The 19,686-nt window shown below is 29.4% G+C and overlaps 1 protein-coding gene across 1 annotated transcript in view; it reads right to left on the bottom strand.

Moving 5' to 3' along the window:
- LOC113373346 (CTL-like protein 2) overlaps window positions 1-19,686 on the bottom strand; it is a 52,619-nt gene that overhangs the window by 19,459 nt on the left and 13,474 nt on the right. The window contains exons 2-5 of the mRNA XM_026613657.1: window positions 15,297-15,396; window positions 15,084-15,206; window positions 12,320-12,483; window positions 10,086-10,284 (exon numbers count right to left, since the gene is read on the bottom strand). Of these exons, the coding sequence (XP_026469442.1) occupies window positions 10,086-10,284; window positions 12,320-12,483; window positions 15,084-15,206; window positions 15,297-15,363 (553 nt within the window). The 5' untranslated portion in view covers window positions 15,364-15,396. The remainder of the gene's footprint in view (window positions 1-10,085; window positions 10,285-12,319; window positions 12,484-15,083; window positions 15,207-15,296; window positions 15,397-19,686) is intronic.

Below are 19,686 nucleotides of genomic sequence, written 5' to 3'. Positions count from 1 at the left end.
TTAATTTTGCAATAAAATATTTATTTAATTTGTGATTTTGTCACTCAAATTATCGGTAATAAATTGCCATCAAAGTTACAAGTCTGCTATCACAGATGGCGCAAGAATTTACTTAATGATAAAAGTTAAAATAAATATACGAAACTTTTAATTGAATTGCGGGCTATATAAATGTTGATATTGAGAGATAAAACTTTCAGATAATTTTTTTTATCAAATTGGAAGCATTTGAGCCCCTGGGGGCAAAAAATTGAAAAAAATCCATATTAAGGACCAACCTAATATATATATATATATATATATATATATATATACATGTATATATATATATATATATAGTGTTGTGTAATGTTAGAATATAATTTGTATATTAATTTCTTGTATTTTGTGATACACAATTAAATACAAACAAATTTGCTAAAATGCTTTAGATAGGTATGTGTTTTTTCGGTTCAGGCCGTTTTATATTAAACATATGTTTGGATACCATATTTGATCATTTATTTACAATTATAAATAATTAATACTAGTATTATTAGTTGAAGAATCGATTACATAAACACTTGAATAATATTACACAATCCTGGTTTAGTTGTATAAGGCGCTGCGGTCGCTTTAGCATAGTTCCAAACCCAAAAATTATTGTTTCATTCATTACATCCAATTATGTATTTTTTTAAAATGTCCCCTTAATGCATTTATAATAGTGTACATACAAATACATATTTTGTACGAAATAGAAATTAGAAATAATTACATTAATTGTATTCAAATACAAATTTTAGAGGATTTTAATAACAAATTATTTACTTAATCAATACCAGTCGATTTATATTGGTTTAGGATATAAATGAAGTTGCTTATAACGGTGTAGCAAAATTTTAAACCCTAAAACCTGTCAACGAGTTCGACTTGAAGTTAGCCTCGTCGTTGTTAACAAAAATAACATACACGTTGATTATTTATGTTTACACAGACTTCAATTTTTAACAATATGACAAATTATTCTTTTGTTTATGTAATCGATTCTTCATACACATGTTACCTTAATCTCCAATGATAAAGTTTGGATGATAACAGACCCCATCATGCAAAATTCTGATAAATCACTCAAATGCACTAAACAACATGCCAGGATGTTAGATGTTAAATGTTAAAGATGATATTTGCAAGCAACAAGCACATGGCAGATTTATTTACAAAATATTAACCCAACATGCACATTTATATTTATAAAGAATGTATATATATGTATATATATATATATATATATATATAAATATATAATATATAACATATATATACACATATATATAATATATAGATATATATTTACTAGTAGTAAATTATTATTAAGTAGCAATAATTGTCCACAAAGTGGATTCGGTTAAATTTGCTATTTTCAGATTTCTTATTAAGTGTAGTTATGTAGTTATCCAGCTTTTACAAGACGTAGTCGTCAGGTAAATCTTCAACAAAATCGTCATATTTTATCGAAGGTCGTCGTTAGGTTTTTTACAAGCTTGTTAAGTTTTCTACAGGTTTACCAGGTCAGATTTTGTGCAAACTTGTCAGATTTTCTACTGGCTTATTAGATTTCTTACAAGGTCGTAAGGTTTGTTACAAGATTGTCAGATTTAGTACAATTTAATCTGTTTTTTACAAGCTTGTAAGGTTCTAGAAACAATGTATAGAAAGTTGTGAGATTCTCTTCAAAGTTGTCAGATTGTCTTTAAATATATCAGATTTTCTACAAAGCTATCCAACGTCTACAAAGTGGCCCACTCTTCTGCAAAGTCGTTTAGTTGCCTACAAAGTCGTCTAGTTGTATACAAAGTCGTCCAGTTGTATACAAAATTATCCAATTCCAGTTGCCTACAAAGTTGTCCTGTCTTCCATTAAGTTGTTCAGTTGTCTACAAAATTATCTAGTTGTTTACAAAGTCGTCCTGTTATCTACAAAGTTATCCCAACAAAGTTGTCTTGTGATCTATAAAGTTGTACTTTGATCTACAAAGTCGTCCAATCGTTTCCACAATTGTCCAATTATCTACAAAGTCGCCCACTTATGTAAAAAGTCGTCCAGTTGTCTACGAAGTTACCCAGTTGTATACAAAGTTGTCTTGTGATCTACAATGTTTTCCACTTGTCTACAAAGTAGTCCAGACAACTGAAAAGTCAACAAAATAATCCAGTTGTTTACAAAGTTGTCCAATTTTACGAAATTATCCAGTTGTCTACAAAGTTGTCGTTTGATCCATAAAGTTGCTATCCCTACAAAGTTATTCTGTGATCTACGAAGTTGTCCTGTGATCTACAAAAGAGTCCAATAGTCTTCAAAGTCGTCCAGATGTTTACATAGTAGTCCTGTGATCTACAAAGTTATCCTCTGATCTACAAAGTTATTCAGTTGTCTATAAAATTATTCAGTTTTCTACAAAGTTGTCCTATAACAAAGTCGACCAATTGTCTACAAAATTATCCAGTTGTTACAAAATTGTCCTGTTATCTACAAAGTTATCCCTACAAAGTTATCATATGATCTACAAAGTTATCCTGTGATCTACGAAATAGTCCTGTAACCTACAAAGTAGTCCAGTAGTCTACAAAGTAGTCTATTTATCTAGAAAGTTGTCCTGTGATCTACAAAGTCGTTCAATTGTGTACAAACTCATCCAATTGCCTACAAAGTCGTCCGACTTTATAAACGTTATCAGATTTTCTACAAAATTGTTAAATCGAATCAATTTGGTAATATGTATACGATTATCCTTTGTGCCATGGATTTTCTATTGATTTAAAAATGTCTATAATTTCTAGTATTAACTTACATATAGCCTTAATTTTTCATTATTGTCGTTCATTACTTATTGATGTTCATCATCAACAATTCTCAACATTGCCTTTAACTTCCTAATGATTATTTAAGAGTGAAAATAACGTTTCAACTTTGCACTTTTGGATCTTTACTTTACCAAATGCAATTTTTATTATCCTACATGTACCCCTAAAATTTGAACAATTTTTCTACAAATAAATCTGTTCTTGCAGTTTTTCTACAAATACCCTAGTGCCTACAATCACCGCACTAAATTATCATTCCTAATTTTTTTTCCTTACGCAAATTATTTATTACTTTCCAGCAATAGACCTTCATAAGTCCTTTCCCTTCTATACAAACCTTCTGCGCCTCATACTCCTCCTCGTACCAAACCGCCAACGAATTGATCAGAATCTTCGCCAACCAGGAGTCCAAAATGGTAACTTTTTTCTCCAAAATCTTCAGACCTGCCTTGTTTTTGTCTTCACAAGATAATTTATCCTTGGTTTCTTCGAAAAGTGGCCTAGCAGTCGTCGTCGTGGTAGTCGTAGTCAATTTCCTTCTTCCGGGAAATGGACATTCGGATGCCGGCAGCTCGCTCAAGCAACGATTCAGCACTTTTTTGAGATAAATGATAATTTTGTGGTGGAATGATGGATGGATGAATGGGTGCTGATTTTGATTTGTGCACTGAGGAGGAAAATATGCTCTCTAGATGTGCAAGGTTGAACAGACTATTGAAACGTGACAACGTTGGTGATGTATTCTAATTAGGGAATGCAAAACCGGTATACCGAATTACCGGTAAACCGCCCAATTTTTTGGCGGTATTTTTACCCGTATTTATCCCAAAAATACCGGTATTTTCGGTATTTTTACATAAGCGCTATTTGATACATAATACACTACAGTTCAAATTTCTCGGAGCAAATTTATCTTTAAATTCCATAATCGCATAAACAGCTATATCTTCAAGTGATTCTATACGATAAACAAATGTCAAATATTATCTCAACTCGTCATTAAACTGAATATTTATTGCTTTCCAAAGGGCTTCATATCGTGTTACAATAAATAGAATTGGACTGATAGATAATGATGTTTGTTGCATCTTATGTAAAAATGTAACGATTTTTTTTTAAGTGATATTTGCGCCAAAATATTTTATATCATACAGATTACCTCTGAATAATCTTTATTTTTTTCTAACTTTATACATAATAATTATGATAATTACTAAATATTTTTGCTTCTTATTACAATTATAAAATATTACTTTTCGAAAACGTTTTGAAGTTTAAAATACTATAGAAGCATCACATTGATTTAAATAACAATATTCAACAATTATAGTAACTTATTATTTATCTTGACAAAGTATCCGATCTTAAATTAGTGTAGAAAATTATTTTTTTTAAATATTGGAGATTATGCTAATTTAACACATCGGATACAGACAATACAGTTTATTATAATAATGTAATATGATCTTTATGAGTTTTTGGTCTTTCTTACTCATAAGTTTGTTTTTGGTGAAAAGTACTCAATATACTCGATAGTGATAATGAATTAATTAAATTGGATATAATTTTGTTAAATTATTATTAAAACAAATAAACTTATTAGTTTATTGTTTTTATTGTTTAGTTGAATATAGTTGTAGTTGTATATACATTTTTTCATATTTGTAGTAGTAACTTTCAATTTTGTTTACGTTTGTTTAAGATAAAAAAAATACCGGTAATTTACCGGTATTCCGGTTTTAAAATCAAAATTTACCGAAATACCGGTATTGAAATTTTCCATCGGTATTGCATTCCCTAATTTTAATCGCTAATTATTTTAAATAAAACTTGTATATGGTTTTGCATAAAATTGGAACAAACTGTGCACAATTTTACTTTTAACGTTTATATCCTACATCCAGATTAATGATTCATGATTTATAACTCGGAGTTAAATCTGAATGAAAAATTCTAATTTGTTATTGTAATTTTTAGTACTTCAGAAGTGTAATGTGAAGGTAATTTGGACCGTCAAGTCTTCTACAAGTCTGTTAAATTTTTTACAAGTCTATTTAGTTTTCTACAGATCATTCAGGATATCTACGAAGTTGTCAGGTTTTCTACAAAGTTGTCAGGTTTTCTACAAAGTTGTCAGGTTTTCTACAAAGTTGTCAGATTTTCTACAAAGTTGTAAAATTTTTTACAAAGTTTTTAGATTTTTACAAAGTTCTCAGATTTTCGACAAAGTTGTCAGTTTTCCTACAAGTTGTTAGAAGATTGTCAAAGTTGTTAAATTTTCTACTAAGCTGTCAAAGTTGTTACATTTTCTACACCGTTATCAAAATTGTCAGGTTTTCTAGTCAGGTTTTCTACAAATTTGTCAAGATTTCTACAAAATCGTCCGATCGTCTACAAAATCGTCCGATCATCTACAAAGTTGTCCATTCGTCTACATTTTTTTTGTCTTATACAAAGTTGTCGTGTCTTGTAGAAAATGGACATGTCTTGTACAAAGTTGTCCTTTCTTGTGGCAAGTTGTTCTTTCTTGTACAAAGTTGTCTAAAAAGTTGCCAAATCGTCTACAAGGTTTCCAAATTGTCTAGAAAGTTGCCAAATCGCCTAGAAAGTTGTCAGTTGTCTACCAAATTGTCATGTCTTATTCAAAATTGTCGTGTCTTATTCAAAGTTGGTTTTTATTGTACAAAGTTGTCTAGTTGTCTACAAATTTGATGAATCGTCTATAAATTTGACGAATCGTCTACAAAGTCGCCCGATCGTCTACAAAGTCTACAAATTTGTCGTGTCTTGTACAAAGTTGTCCTTTCTTGTACAAAGTTGTCTACAAAGTTGTCCGGTTGTCTACAGAGTTGTCCAATCGTCTACAAAGTTGTCCAGTCCTCTGCAAAGTCGTCCAATCGTCTACAAAGTCGTCCAATCGTCTACAAAGTCGTCCAATCAACTACAAAGTCGTCCAATCAACTATAAAGCCGTCTAATCAACTACAAAATTATTCAGTGTTTTAAAAAAATGTCTAAAAAGTTGTCCAGTTGTCTACAAAGTTGTCCAGTTGTCTACAAAGTCGTCCAATCGTCTACAAAATTATTCAGTTTTTTACAAAATTGTGCACAAAGTTGTCCATAGTTGTCTACAAAGTCGTCCAATCGTCTACAAAATTATTCAGTTGTTTACAAAATTGTCTGTAAAATTGTCCATTTGACTATAAAATTGTTCAGTATTATACAAAGTTGTCTTTTCTTGTACAAAGTTGACAAATCGCCTACAAAGCTCTCCAGTCGTCTACAAAGTGGTCCTTTCTTGTACAAAGTTGTCCAGTTGTCTAAAAATTTGATAAATCGTCCGCAAAGTCGTCCAATTGTCTACAAAGTTGTCTACAAAATTGTCCAGTTTTATACAAAGTAGTCTTTTCAGTTGTCTAAAAAATTGTCCTGTCTTGTACAAAGTTATCCCATCATGTACAAATCTTTTTTTTTATACATAACCCTAATAAAAATTTTGACCCTCTTACCACTTTTTTATACCATTTTATAGGTAATAAATTATAAAAATTTCTCTTTAAAATTATTCAGCTATGAAGTTTATACGATCTTTAGATTAAATATTTGACACTCCTAACTGTCGAAACCTAACCTTCAAATAGACAAAATTTCAAAATAACAAATAACACGCCTATTTCATTTATATAAGCAACTTCAGCGTAGTATCAATTATTTCCAAACGCTTAATATTATTTCCTTAGTGTATCCAGACAACACAAAACAGGTCACCGACGATAGCAATTACACTTATAGTAACATTTTGAACGTAATAAGTGCAAACAAAAAATTGTACACAGTTTCCAAAATAAATTATAAACTTGTACAAAAATAATAGAAAAAAAATCAATTTACGAAAATAGCTATTTTCATTTTTATTTACAAAATTATTACGGCCTATTGTGTAAGTGGCAATATTTAGCGTAGAAATTATTATAAATTTTGAAGAATTATTTAAAAAAATTCCACTTGTTACATAAAGCTTTGCAAAAGCAAAAACACTTAAAGCGATTTTGTTCGAATTTAAAACGAATTAACAAAAATGTGCTAATTGAAAAAGCTTACGAGGAAAAAATGAACGCGCCCATAAGACACAACATAAATTGTTTATATATATATATATATATATATATATAATTTATAAATACATGCATTAAACATTTAATAAATACCTACATAAATTCTGTTTTTTAAACGGGTATACCAATCACATTTTTGTAGACTACAAAAAATTTTGATAAATAAATGATCAAACATAGAATTAAATAATTACATTCTAACAAAACATCAGACAGACAACAAAGTAGTTTTTATTTATTGGTTTATTTTAGGGGTTGGTTGTGCAGTTTTTTTCTGGATTAATATTTTTAGTAATCATGCACAGACATGGACAATTAAAATAATTTGTTAATTTTTAGTCGGTAATTAGATAAATAATAATAAACAAAGCCAATTTATTAAACTTGTACGTTGAAGTAGGTTTCCATCATCTTCAATATTTAGTGTTTCAATATTTATTAATTTATTAATATTTATTGAATAGTTTTTTGAATTATTCAAATCGGTTGAATCGTGTTCACAAATTTGTCGACGAAAATTTGTATCCGATCACACATACACAACATAGTTCAAAAGATAGAAAAGATAAAAAGTAGACCAATGGGTTGCAGAACTCGAGGTCAAATGTGAGCTATGAAGTTTTACTTCAAATATAGGCATGTGGGGTATCAAATGAAAGGTCTCGACGGGCTTTATAATAATACCATAATAATAAACCTGTGACAGCAATAGGGTTCTGTATTTTATATTTAGTCTTGTAAACCGAGTTGCCATAGAGCATAGTTATATACACAGTATTATAGATTATTTAATTTTGTACAAATTTACCGAATATTTCACTCCTCTACGACAAATAGTTCAAAAGATACAAAAGATAATAAAAAGTAGACCAGTGGGTTGCAGAACTCAAGGTCAAATGTGAGCTGAAAAGTTTTACTTCAAATATAGGCATGTGGGGTATCAAATGAAAGGTCTCGACGGGCTTTGTAAAAATATCATAATAATAGACCTTGGACAGTAATAGGGTTCCGTATTTTATATACAGTCTTGTAAACCGAGTTGCCATAGATCATAGATACATACACAGTATTATAGATTATTAAATATTGTACAAATTTGCCGAATTTCACTTCTGTGCGACAAACAGTTCAGAAGATACAAAAGATAATAAAAAGTAGACCAATGGGTAGCAGAACTCAAGGTCAAATGTGAGCTAAGAAGTTTTACTTCAAATATAGGCATGTGGGGTATCAAATGAAAGGTCTCGACGGGCTTTGTAATAATATCATAATAATAGACCGTTGACAGCAATAGGGTTCTGTATTTTATATACAGTCTTGTAAATCGAGTTGCCGTATAATACACAGTATTATAGATTATTTAATTTTGTACAAATTTGCCGAATATTTCACTTTTGTACGACAAATAGTTCGAAAGACAGAAAAAATAATAAAAAGTAACCCCAATGGGTTGCAGACTCGAGTTCAAATCTGAGCTAAGAAGTTTTACTTCAAATCTAGGCATGTGGGGTATCAAATGAAAGGTCTCTACGAGCTTTATAATAATATCATGATAATAGACCTTAGACACCAATAGGGTTCTGTATTTTATATCTAGTCTTGTAAACCGAGTTGATATAGAGCAGTTACATACACAGTATTATAGATTATTTAATTTTGTACAAATTTGCCGAATATTTCACTTCTCTACGACAAATAGTTCAAAAGATAGAAAAGATAATAAAAAGTATACCAACGGGTTGCAGAACTCGAGGTCAAATAAGAGTTGAGAAGTTTTACTTCAAATATAGGCATGTGGGGTATTAAATGAAAGGTCTCGACGAGCTTTATGACAATATCATAATAATAGACCTTTCACAGCAATAGGGTTCTGTATTTTATATCTAGTCTTGTAAACCGAGATGCCATAGAGCATAGTTACATACATAGTATTATAGATTATTTAATTTTGTACAAATTTGCCGAATATTTCACTCCTCTACGACAAATAGTCCAAAAGATAGAAAAGATAATAAAAAGCAGACCAATGGGTTGCAGAGTTCGAGGTCAAATGTGAGCTAAGAAGTTTTACTTCAAATATAGGCATGTGGGGTATCAAATGAAAGGTCTCTACGAGCTTTATAATAATATCATAATAATACCCCTTTGACAGCTATAGGGTTCCGTATTTTATATCTAGTCTTGTAAACCGAGAATTTATTTGCAGAACTAAGGTTCAAAAGAGAGTTGAGAAGTTTTACTTCAAATATAGGCATGTGGGATATCAAATGGAAGGTCTCGACGGGCTTTATAATAATATCATAATAATAAACCTTTGACAGCAATAGAGTTTTGTATTTTATATCTAGTCTTGTAAACCGAGAATTTATTTGCAGAACTAAGGTTCAAAAAAGAGTTGAGAAGTTTTTCTTCAAATATAGGCATGTGGGGTATCAAATGAAAGGTCTCGACGGTCTTTGTAATAATATCATAATAATGACAGCAATAGGGTTCCGTATTTCATATCAAGTCTTGTAAACCGATTTGCCGAGAGCTTAGATTCATAGATAGCAATATAGATGTTCATTCCGTCAATACAAATGAATTTTTTTTGTATCATTCAAAATAGGACGCTCCGTTATCTCACAAATTGAGTTACCATTTTAGTCACTTATCCAGTATCTTCGAAACGGCTAGACCTGCCTTTGCCAAGAACTAATCGGCACGTCTCCTTATGAATACGAATCAAATTTGAATTGAATCATTCTAATCAATTGAACCCAAAATAGTAGACAAAAATCTGTATCCGAACACAGACACACACACACATACACACACCATTTTTTAAAGTAAAACTTCTGTAGGCGCGACTAGGAAGTAAATCTGGGAAAATGCAACGGAAAAGCATTACGCTCGAGTCGAGTGCCAATGATCTCATACGATAGCAAAACAGTTTTACTTCAATCGTGTGTGGACCTTGCTCACACTTCTTTTAAGGTATGCCAAATTGTTCAGAAACCTTTGAAACGTTAAGATGAACAAAAAAATTTATTTTTAATTTTTAAAATTGAAGATGACGGAAAAGCCCACCGAAACGTGAAGTTTACAAAAATATTTTAAAAATTTTGGTCAAATATATTTCCACTTACCAGGTTGGCTCTTCAAATGCCAGGCAGCACATTGCTCATTTTGCACAAGTCTTCTGGCAGAGTCGAAATCAACAATTTGGCTTCTTTTATCAATTTCTGGTTTACAAAATAGTCTTTGCCGAATTTCATTGACGTTAGTTGTCCTACTCACATGAGTGTCGAAGGCGAAATTGTCTGATGGACATTCCTGGACACAAATCTGAAAACGGGGAAAAACAGTTATGGCTAACAATTTACAAACAGTAAATGATTGTATTTTTGAGTCCTCTTGAAAAAAATCTGTGGGCTATATATTAGATTGTCAAATATCTCCCTTCCGCTTTTTTGCTCTTGGTTTATAATACAAAAAGGCGGAAGGGAGATATTTGACAACCTTAAATATATATTATATTTAAAAACTAGTGGTGTATGGCATCGTGCCTTAAGGCAAATTGCTGGAACTTCCCGTACCGTAACGAAATATTCGAGAAATTTTAAACGTTTTCAAATATATCATTACGAATACTGTAACTTTCATTATTTTTTCTTAGCTATCTTATTATATCTGAGCAAATCAAATGTAAATCATAAATCAATTGATTTATCTCCAGAACATTAACAATTGTCATTCCATTACAAATTAAATTAAAAAAAAATAGTTGCCTAAATGGTTACACAAAGTTGAAAATGTGCTCCCGTATAGTCACAGTCTAAACGCATTTGCAAACTAGCTGTAAGTGAAATTCTGTCTTAAGGCAATTCAGGCATCGTGCCTTAAGGCAAATTGCTGGAACTTCCCGCACCAAAAATTATTACTTTTTTAAAAGCTATTAACATTTTTGAAAAAAATTTACTTCGAAAAAATTAGATTTTTGATTTTTGAAATTTAGAAAATTGTTTGAAAAAAAAGTTTTCTTTATTTTGGCATAGTTTGGAAATTCTGAACTTTTTTTCAAAGCAATCGTACTGCGTAAGCGCCGCGTCGCCGTCTAACGGATAAACATTGGTACGGAACCCATAGGAATGTAAACAAAATTTATACTTATTGTAAAAATCTCTATAAAGTATCTGATAATTTGATGTGCATATGTCTAATGATCATTTTTGACCGCCAAATGGCATTTTTTTTACTTTTTTCATTAGATCTCCGAAACCGCTAGATCTGCCTTCATGAATTTGATCAATTCTTCATCATGTCAATACAAGTAAAATGTTTTTTGAATTATGCAAATCGGACGCTCCGTTCTCTTAAAAACTGAGTTACCGTTTCGGCACTTTTTGCCCCGTATCTTCGGAACGGCTAGACCTGCCTTCGACAAAAACTAATCAGCACGTCTCCTTATCAATACGAATCGAATGTTTTTTGAATTATTCAAATCGGTTGATCCGTGTTCCCGAAATCGTCGACGAAAATTTGTATCCGCACACAAACACACACACATACATCCATTTTTTCTAAGGTATGCCAAAATATTCAGAAACCTCTGAAGCGTAAAGATATATAAAAATTTTCATTTTCGATTTTTTTGCGATTACTATAACTTGCCCTACGGGAAGTTAATGAATCTTATATATAAAAATGGATCGCAAAATGTGTTGGTAAGCGCATAACTCAACAACGTCTGGACCGATTTGGCCAATTTTTTTTTTTAAATGTTCTTTGAAGTCCAAGAATGGTTCTTACGGCGAGAAAAAATCGAATAATTGCCGGGAAAACCCTAAAAACAGCCCTTTTCTTTTTCACATACAAGCATTTTCTAACTAAAGCGTCAGAATCAAAGGATAATCCTCCTAAACGATTATTCGGATTTTGATAAATCTTTCTGAAGTTTGTTATGGGATTTTTTTAGGATTTTTTGAATTATAGAAATATAGTTAGAAAAAATATAATATATATAAATTGCAGTGTATAATTTTTAATATACAATTTTATTGAACATATTTTAATATTTGTTAAAGGGATAATTAAAGTGTTAACTGTGGGAATTGAGAGTCATCATTTTATTTGAAGCAGTTCTACATTTAACTCACTCATATATTGGTGTAAATAGTAATTCGAAAAACAATAATTATTATTTTTAACTGAACAGTAATTATTTGTATAAGATATTGAAAAAAGGTAGATGTGGTTACAGGACAACATCTGTCGAGTCATCTAGTAAGTAATAAAATATCTAAGAAGATATATGTATAAGTCTTTGCCCAGCCTGTGTCAGACATCTTACCAATTGGCTAAATATCTAAATTTCCCTTACCTGTGGTGTTGGACAACCGTTGATGACAACTCCTGGTTTGGCACATTTCATGAGATCGAAAAATAAAAGATAGGGTTTGTCCAGAACGTCGGAGTCGACTCCGCATTTTCTTCCCAGGCTGTCAGTTGGTCCTAAGATATTGTTCAGGCTTCCATTTTTCAAAGCTGAAAAAAAAATAAAATAGATTCAGAAAAAAATATGAAAACTGTTTTTCATAATCTCTCATACCAGGCACCTCTGTCTGACTGAGATATGAAAATAATGTATATATATAAATAAAAAAAAAACAAAAAAAATAGAAATATTTAGAAAATGTACCTTGGTTATCAGAAAAATCTGGACGAATTGAAAAATGATATCAAGTAAAAATTGTGGAAAATCTAGAAAAATTGGTTAATTGATCTGGTTGATAGAAAACAAGGCAGAAAGGATGCAAATTGATATCTGAACATCAGAATAAGCAAAAAATAAAGGTGAATATCTGTACTCAAAATTATCAAGAAAATGTATAAATTAACATCTGATCTGATTAAAAAATAAGATCTGGATATTATATATTAGAAAAATCAGGACAAAGCAAAAAAATGATATCTGGTTATTGGAAATATCAAGACAATATGATTATCAATAATTGAAAAATAAGTTCTGGTTGTGTGGAAAATCTAGAAGAAGTTGAATAACAGATCTGGTTAATAATTGACAAAGAAAAAGAGTGTGAAATAACATGTAATCTTGAAAAATCAAGCAAAAGATGTGATTTATCATTTTATCTAAAAAAAATCAAGAAATGAGATGTAATTTGACATATGTTTGAGAAAAATTTGAGAAAAAAAGGTTTAATTTTACATCTGATAAGGAAAGCAATGATATGAAAAAAATGTGAGTTGATATTTGATCATGAAAAAAAATGAGAAAAGATATTAATATGTATTTGATCACCAAAAATCATGGACAATGTGTATTTTGACATCTGATCATCAGAAGTATCAGGGAAAAGTATGTAATTTAACATTTAAATATAAAAAAGTCAAGAAAAGGTGTAAATTTACGTCTGTCCTAAAAAAATAGATAAATGATGTAAATTGATGTCTGTTCTCAAAGAAATCAAGGAAATTGGTATATTTTGACACCTGATTATCAGACATATCAGAAAAAAATCTGTAAATTAACATCTGATCATCAAAACAATCAAAGAAAAAGAATAAATTGACATCTGTTCTGAAAAAAAAACTCAAAAAATGGGTAAATTAGCATCTGTTCTCAAAAAAATCAAGAATAAACACGAATTATGGCATCTGATCATCAAAAAATTTAAAGAAAAATGTATGAAATGACATCTAACCACCAAAAAATCAAGGAAGTTGGGTAAATTTACAAAAAAGTAATGTAAATTTACAGAAAAGTATGTAAAGAAAAAGGGTGTATTTCGATATCTTATCACCAAAAATCAAAGACAATGTGTATTTTAACATTTGATCATCAGAGGTATTAGGGAAAAAAGTGTGAATACATATGTGATATCAGAAATATCAAGGAAAAGGTGTATTTTGATATCTGATCATCAGACATACCAGAGAAAATGTGTATTTTGGTATCTGAACATAAAAAAATCAAGGAAAGGTGTAAATTTGCATCTGATCTAAAAAAACTAGGAAAATAATGTAGATTAGATGTCTGTTCTCAAAAAATCTGAAAAAATTGTGTTTTTTTACATGTGATTATCAGAAATATCAAGAGAATGTGTAAATTAAAATCTGATCATCAAAACAACCAACGCAGAATGGTAAATTTACATTTATTCCAAAAAAAATCAAAATAAATTATGTTTTTCAACATCTGATCATCAGAAATATCAGCAAAAAATGTGTAAATTGACATCTGATCACCAGAAATATCAGGAGAAAATATTATTATGATAGATATATAGAATATTATATATTATGATAGATGATAATCAAACCAATTTAAGAAAAATGGTAAATTGACATCTCTTCTCAAAAATTTCAAGGAGAGGCCGGATGCATTTTGAAATCCATTCACCAAAAATATTAAGTAAATTGATATCTAGTCATCGAAATATCAGGAAAATGTGTAAATTAACATGTGATCATCGAAGCAAAAGGGTAAATTGACATCTATTCTCAAAAAATTAAAAAAATGCAAATAATTATGTACATCTGAACATCAAAACAATCTAAGAAAAATGTTAAATTAACATTTCTTCTCAAAAAGTCAATAATGTGTCCAAAAAGTTCCTTAATTTTTGAAGGGCTTAATAACAAAAAGCGTGTATTTTGACACCTGGTCATCAAAACAATCAAAAGAAAAGGGTAAATTGGTTCTCAAAAACATCAAGAAAAACAGTGTAAATTGACACCCAATAAAAATCATCGAGGAAAAGTTTGTAAGTTGAAATCTAATGAGGAAAATCAGAAAAAACTCGACAAAATCTGGAAAATAAGATGTAAATTGTTATCGGATCTCAAAAAAAAATCTGTAAAATGGGTGTTAATTGGCACCTGATAGGAAATATCAGAAAAAAATATGCACAAAAGGTATAAATTATTCAAAAGGTCATAAAAAACTTTAAAAGGAAATCTGATTTTACACCTGGGAAAACTCAGAACCAAATCAGTTTTGTTGACATCAAAGTTAACAAAAATGGAACTTAATTAAAAACCTTGTACTAAATCTTTGCTACTATTTTATGTTTTATATTTTCTTGAAATTATCAGACAAATTATTATAAGTTTGTTATCCTTACCATAAAATCCTACTCCTGCCCATCCAATCAGAAAAACTATGAATAAAATTAGGAAAAAAACGTCCGTGCAGGATCTGTTCCTTAAGGGACCTCGAAAATCGGGATCGTACCGCATTGGTTCACCTGGGAAAAAAATTAATTATTTCATTTTTTTTCAGTTTATAAATTTTCAAAATAAATATATAGATATACAATAGTAAAATTATTATTTACCTTTGTCGACTGCGTGGGTCGATTCGTCGTCCGACATTGTGTATTTTTTATCGGCAATGCGGACCATCAGACAGAAATCCCTGTTAGTCACTGCTTTTCACTGAAACAGACGGAAATATACTCATTAGAATGGAATTGTGTATTTTGGATATTATTTTGATAACAAAGAGAGCATGGGTAAATAATTAGTCAAATGAGAACTGAGAAATTTGTGTAGAAATAGATTTAATCTCTGGAGAGAAAAAGAATTTTAAAATATATTTTATTTATATTTTATTTATATTTATTTATATATATAAATAAATAAATATATATATATATATATATATATAACTTTGCCTCGACTTTATTTGTGTACTTTAATATAATAATTTAAAAAAAAATCATTGTATAATTTTTTTTAGAATATATAAATATATAATAAGCCATGATTAAAAAAAATAAATCAATCATTTTTGTTACAAAATAAAATCTTTTTTTTAACAAATTAATAACCAATCATTCAAAACTTAAATTAATTTTTTATTGCATACTTATGAAAAATATTCCGAATAAATTTTTTTAAGAAAGGTCTTCTAGAATTTTAGTTAATAATTTAAGTATTAAATTTAACAATTAATATATATTATATATAAATAAATAACGATCTTCTATTTCTTCAAAAACCAATTTCTGTTTTTTTTTGCTAAAGCATTCAGAAAAATATATATTAAAAAATAATTCATTGAGTGATAATTTTTTATTTTTTATAGCACAACATGATTTTACACAAACAAAAACAGAAAATACAGAAAAAGTTCATGTTCAAAAAATACTATATTATATTAATATATTTTAAATTTAAATTTGTTAAAGAAAACTCAAAGTTTTGGAAAGTTTGAAATAATTTTATGAATGTTCGTATTAAAAAGAAAGACTTATAGAAAATGTATTATTAACTCCCGGAAGGAAAAGTTAATGTTTTTGTCAAAAAAATGTTCTAGCCAAAATTTGAACTTTTGGTCGACTTTTTTTTAAGAACGGCTGAACCGATTTCAAAAATTTAAAAGTCATTCGATGTAACTGGATGTAGAATAGAGTTTATCAGTTTTGTGCTACGATCGGCCAAGCCGTTTCTTTATAATTATTTTCTGAAAAACAAAAATGGCAAAATATTTTTTGACAACACCAGATGCTCGCGTGTAACTAGTACAACAATTTTAAAAGTATTTTCATGCATATTATCTCTTGTAACTTTTAAATTATTAATCCAAATTAAATAAAATATTTAAAAAAACTGTACAAAATCTAATCATATACAATATTGTCTAACATCATAAAACTCTAAATCGACACGATATATTTAAAATCGTACTCGAAAACAAAACTTGCACCAAGTTTATTTAGCAAGTTACATTTATAGCGTGTTTATTTGTTAAATTATTTTCAGTTTGAAAACCATTTGAATAATTTCGATGATGTAAATGACAAATTTATTCAAAATTAAATTATCTATAATATTGTCTAACAACATAAAGCCCTACTGCAACTTGATATACTTAAAATAGAATTTGAAAACAGTTTACAACCCGTAATTATAGTATTTTGATTAGCAATATGCATATAAGAGTTTTTTATTTGCTAAATATTTTACAGTTCAAAAACCATTCGAATAATTTCGATGATGTAAAAGATAAATTTATTCAAAATTAAATTATCTATAATGTTGTCTAACAATATAAAGCCCTACAGCAACTCGATATATTTTAAAATCGAATTTGAAAACAGAATTTCCAAATTCGTTGTAAATAAATTTACAATTATAAAATTTTATTAGCAATATGCAGATAAGAGTTTTTTATTTGCTAAATATTTTACAGTTCAAAAACCATTCGATTAATTTCGATAATGTAAAAGACAAATTTATTCAAAACTGAATTATCTATAATATTGTCTAGTGAATAAAGCCATACATCAACTCGGTATACTTTAAAATCGAATTTGAAAACAGAATTTGCAATTTGTTGTAAATAAATTTACAATTGTAAAATTTTGTTTAGCAATGTGCGGTTAAGTGTTTTTATTTGTCAAATATTTTACAGTTCAAAAACCATTCGATCAATTTAGATGATGTAAAAGACAAATTTATTCAAAATTAAATATTGTCTAACAACATAAAGCCATAAAGCAACCCGATATGATTAAAATCGTACTTGAAAACAAAATTTGCACCAATAGTTTAGTTTATTTAGCAAGTTGCATTTATAGCGCGTTTATTTGTTAAATTATTTCCAGTTCAAAAACTATTCGATCAATTTCGATGATGTGAAAGACAAATTTAATTAAAACTAAATTATCTATAATATTGTCTAACAATATAAAGCCCTACAGCAACTCGGTATACTTGAAATCGAATTTAAAAACAGAGCAAATTTGTTGTGCTTAAGAATTTCGGTTATGATTTTCCCCAACACTTTCCTATATGTACTATAGTAATATTTGAAGGGGTAGTGTTATATACACTATTGCACCCTTCTATACGAGTACAATAATCCGTACAAGTATTTCATCCCTTCTTTTCTAGAAACTAAACTGCGTTGCAGACATTTAGGAGCCCTTTTCGGGTCAAGAAACTCTGTTAAAAGAATTTTAACCTGGCTAGGCGCTGTGTGAAGAAGGGTCATTGTGCCTTTGTAAATCAAATTGTAAGGAATGATAAAAGATACATTTATTTTTTATTGAATCACCATTTCGTACAATAGTAAACAAGTCATACTTTAATTACTGCGCACTCTTTTTTATTTAGAATTCTATGTTTCAGTCACATATCGTCTTCATACACATCCACAATGTAGTTACTTCAGCCCTTAATTATCTTAACCCATTTTCCACTGCACTCTTTTATAAAAATTATAGTTTTTCTAATGATCTAGGACGCCGATAACAATGAATGCATCATCGTCCCTTAAAAGCATATTTGTGTCATTCGCAATATATTGCAAAAAATAATGACCCACATTTTCATATGGCGACAAATTGCGTGACGACTTGCAAATTGATCAGATGTACTACATAGATTTTTTCAGAGAGGTGTTAGAAAATTGTGGAAACCATAAATAAATAGTAAAAAATTATCTTACAAATAGAAAATTTTTGATATGGCTAGATTTGCTCGTTTAGCCGACAATAGGAATTGAATTTTAAATGAATCATTCTAATCGGTTGATCCGTACTCTCAAAATGCAAACATACACATGCATTCACATTAATTTTCTCTAAGGTGTACCAAGATTTTCAGATTGCTTTGAAATATAAAGGCAAACGAACTTAATATTTATTTTCGATTACTATTTAGTGAGAAAACACTATCGAGTAACACCCAGACAACACAAGACATCCTGGAAAACGTCCACAGGATATCCACGCGCGGACATTCATTGTCCCTGCGATAGCCTTACGGATATCCCGCTTATCCTGATCTTATCCGAAACATGTTAATATGTCGCACCTATGGGACGTTCTGTAGGATATCCCGCGCGGGATATTCCGGACATAAACCGGACATGAATAGGATATAATTATGGAATTGTTTTTTACTTTTTAGATGAAAAATAAATTTGGATTAAAAATAAAATAAAAGAACACAATTTCACAAAGTAAACTTTTATTACAAAATAACAAAATCCTGAGATAATTTTATAACAAAATTTAATATATACAACTTTAATTCAAAATAACTTATTTTACAATATTAAAAACATAATTAATTCGGCATTCAATCCTAGTTTATGGTTGATTTTCTCTCCTGAAATAGAAAACAAATGAATAAATGCATATATATGTATATATATATATATGAGTAAGTTCTTTAAGAGCGATACATCAATCAAAATAGACAGAGATTTATAAAATAATCTCTAATTCCAAATATATCGACACAATTGATGTCATTACGAGTGAATATTAAACTTGGTTTTTTACATCTAAAAATGTGTACACAGCACAAATTTTGCACTAACATTGATACAACTAACCAGTCAATAATCATGATTTTTTTGTAAATAGGAGAAACATATAGTACACATCTCACAGAAATACCTTGTATAATATTTATTGGCACGTCGCAGCCAGCTTTTTGCAGCCTCTAAAACAGCAAACTATGTCTCATGCGGCAAATTTTTCAAAGCAATTCCTGGAATTAATTATATATTAGTTTTATTCATAATTTACAACACATCATAAGTATAAGATATATAAATTACCTGTGATGACATCGCAAGGCACTAGATCACAAAATTTATTTTTGCCCTTTCCTCGTCCCTAGCAAAATTCTTTGGCCAAACCATCATCAAAAATGGATTTTCATAGCTGGACTCTGATGGCTAAATACAAAATCTAAAGAGAAAGTTTG

The sequence above is a fragment of the Ctenocephalides felis genome, unplaced genomic scaffold, assembly GCF_003426905.1.
Source record: "Ctenocephalides felis isolate EL2017-DRISC unplaced genomic scaffold, ASM342690v1 CF-g0.4_SCAFFOLD_00845, whole genome shotgun sequence".
Taxonomy (NCBI): domain Eukaryota; kingdom Metazoa; phylum Arthropoda; class Insecta; order Siphonaptera; family Pulicidae; genus Ctenocephalides; species Ctenocephalides felis.
Note: the sequence above shows the minus strand (reverse complement) of the source record. Positions and strands in the feature narration are given on the sequence as shown.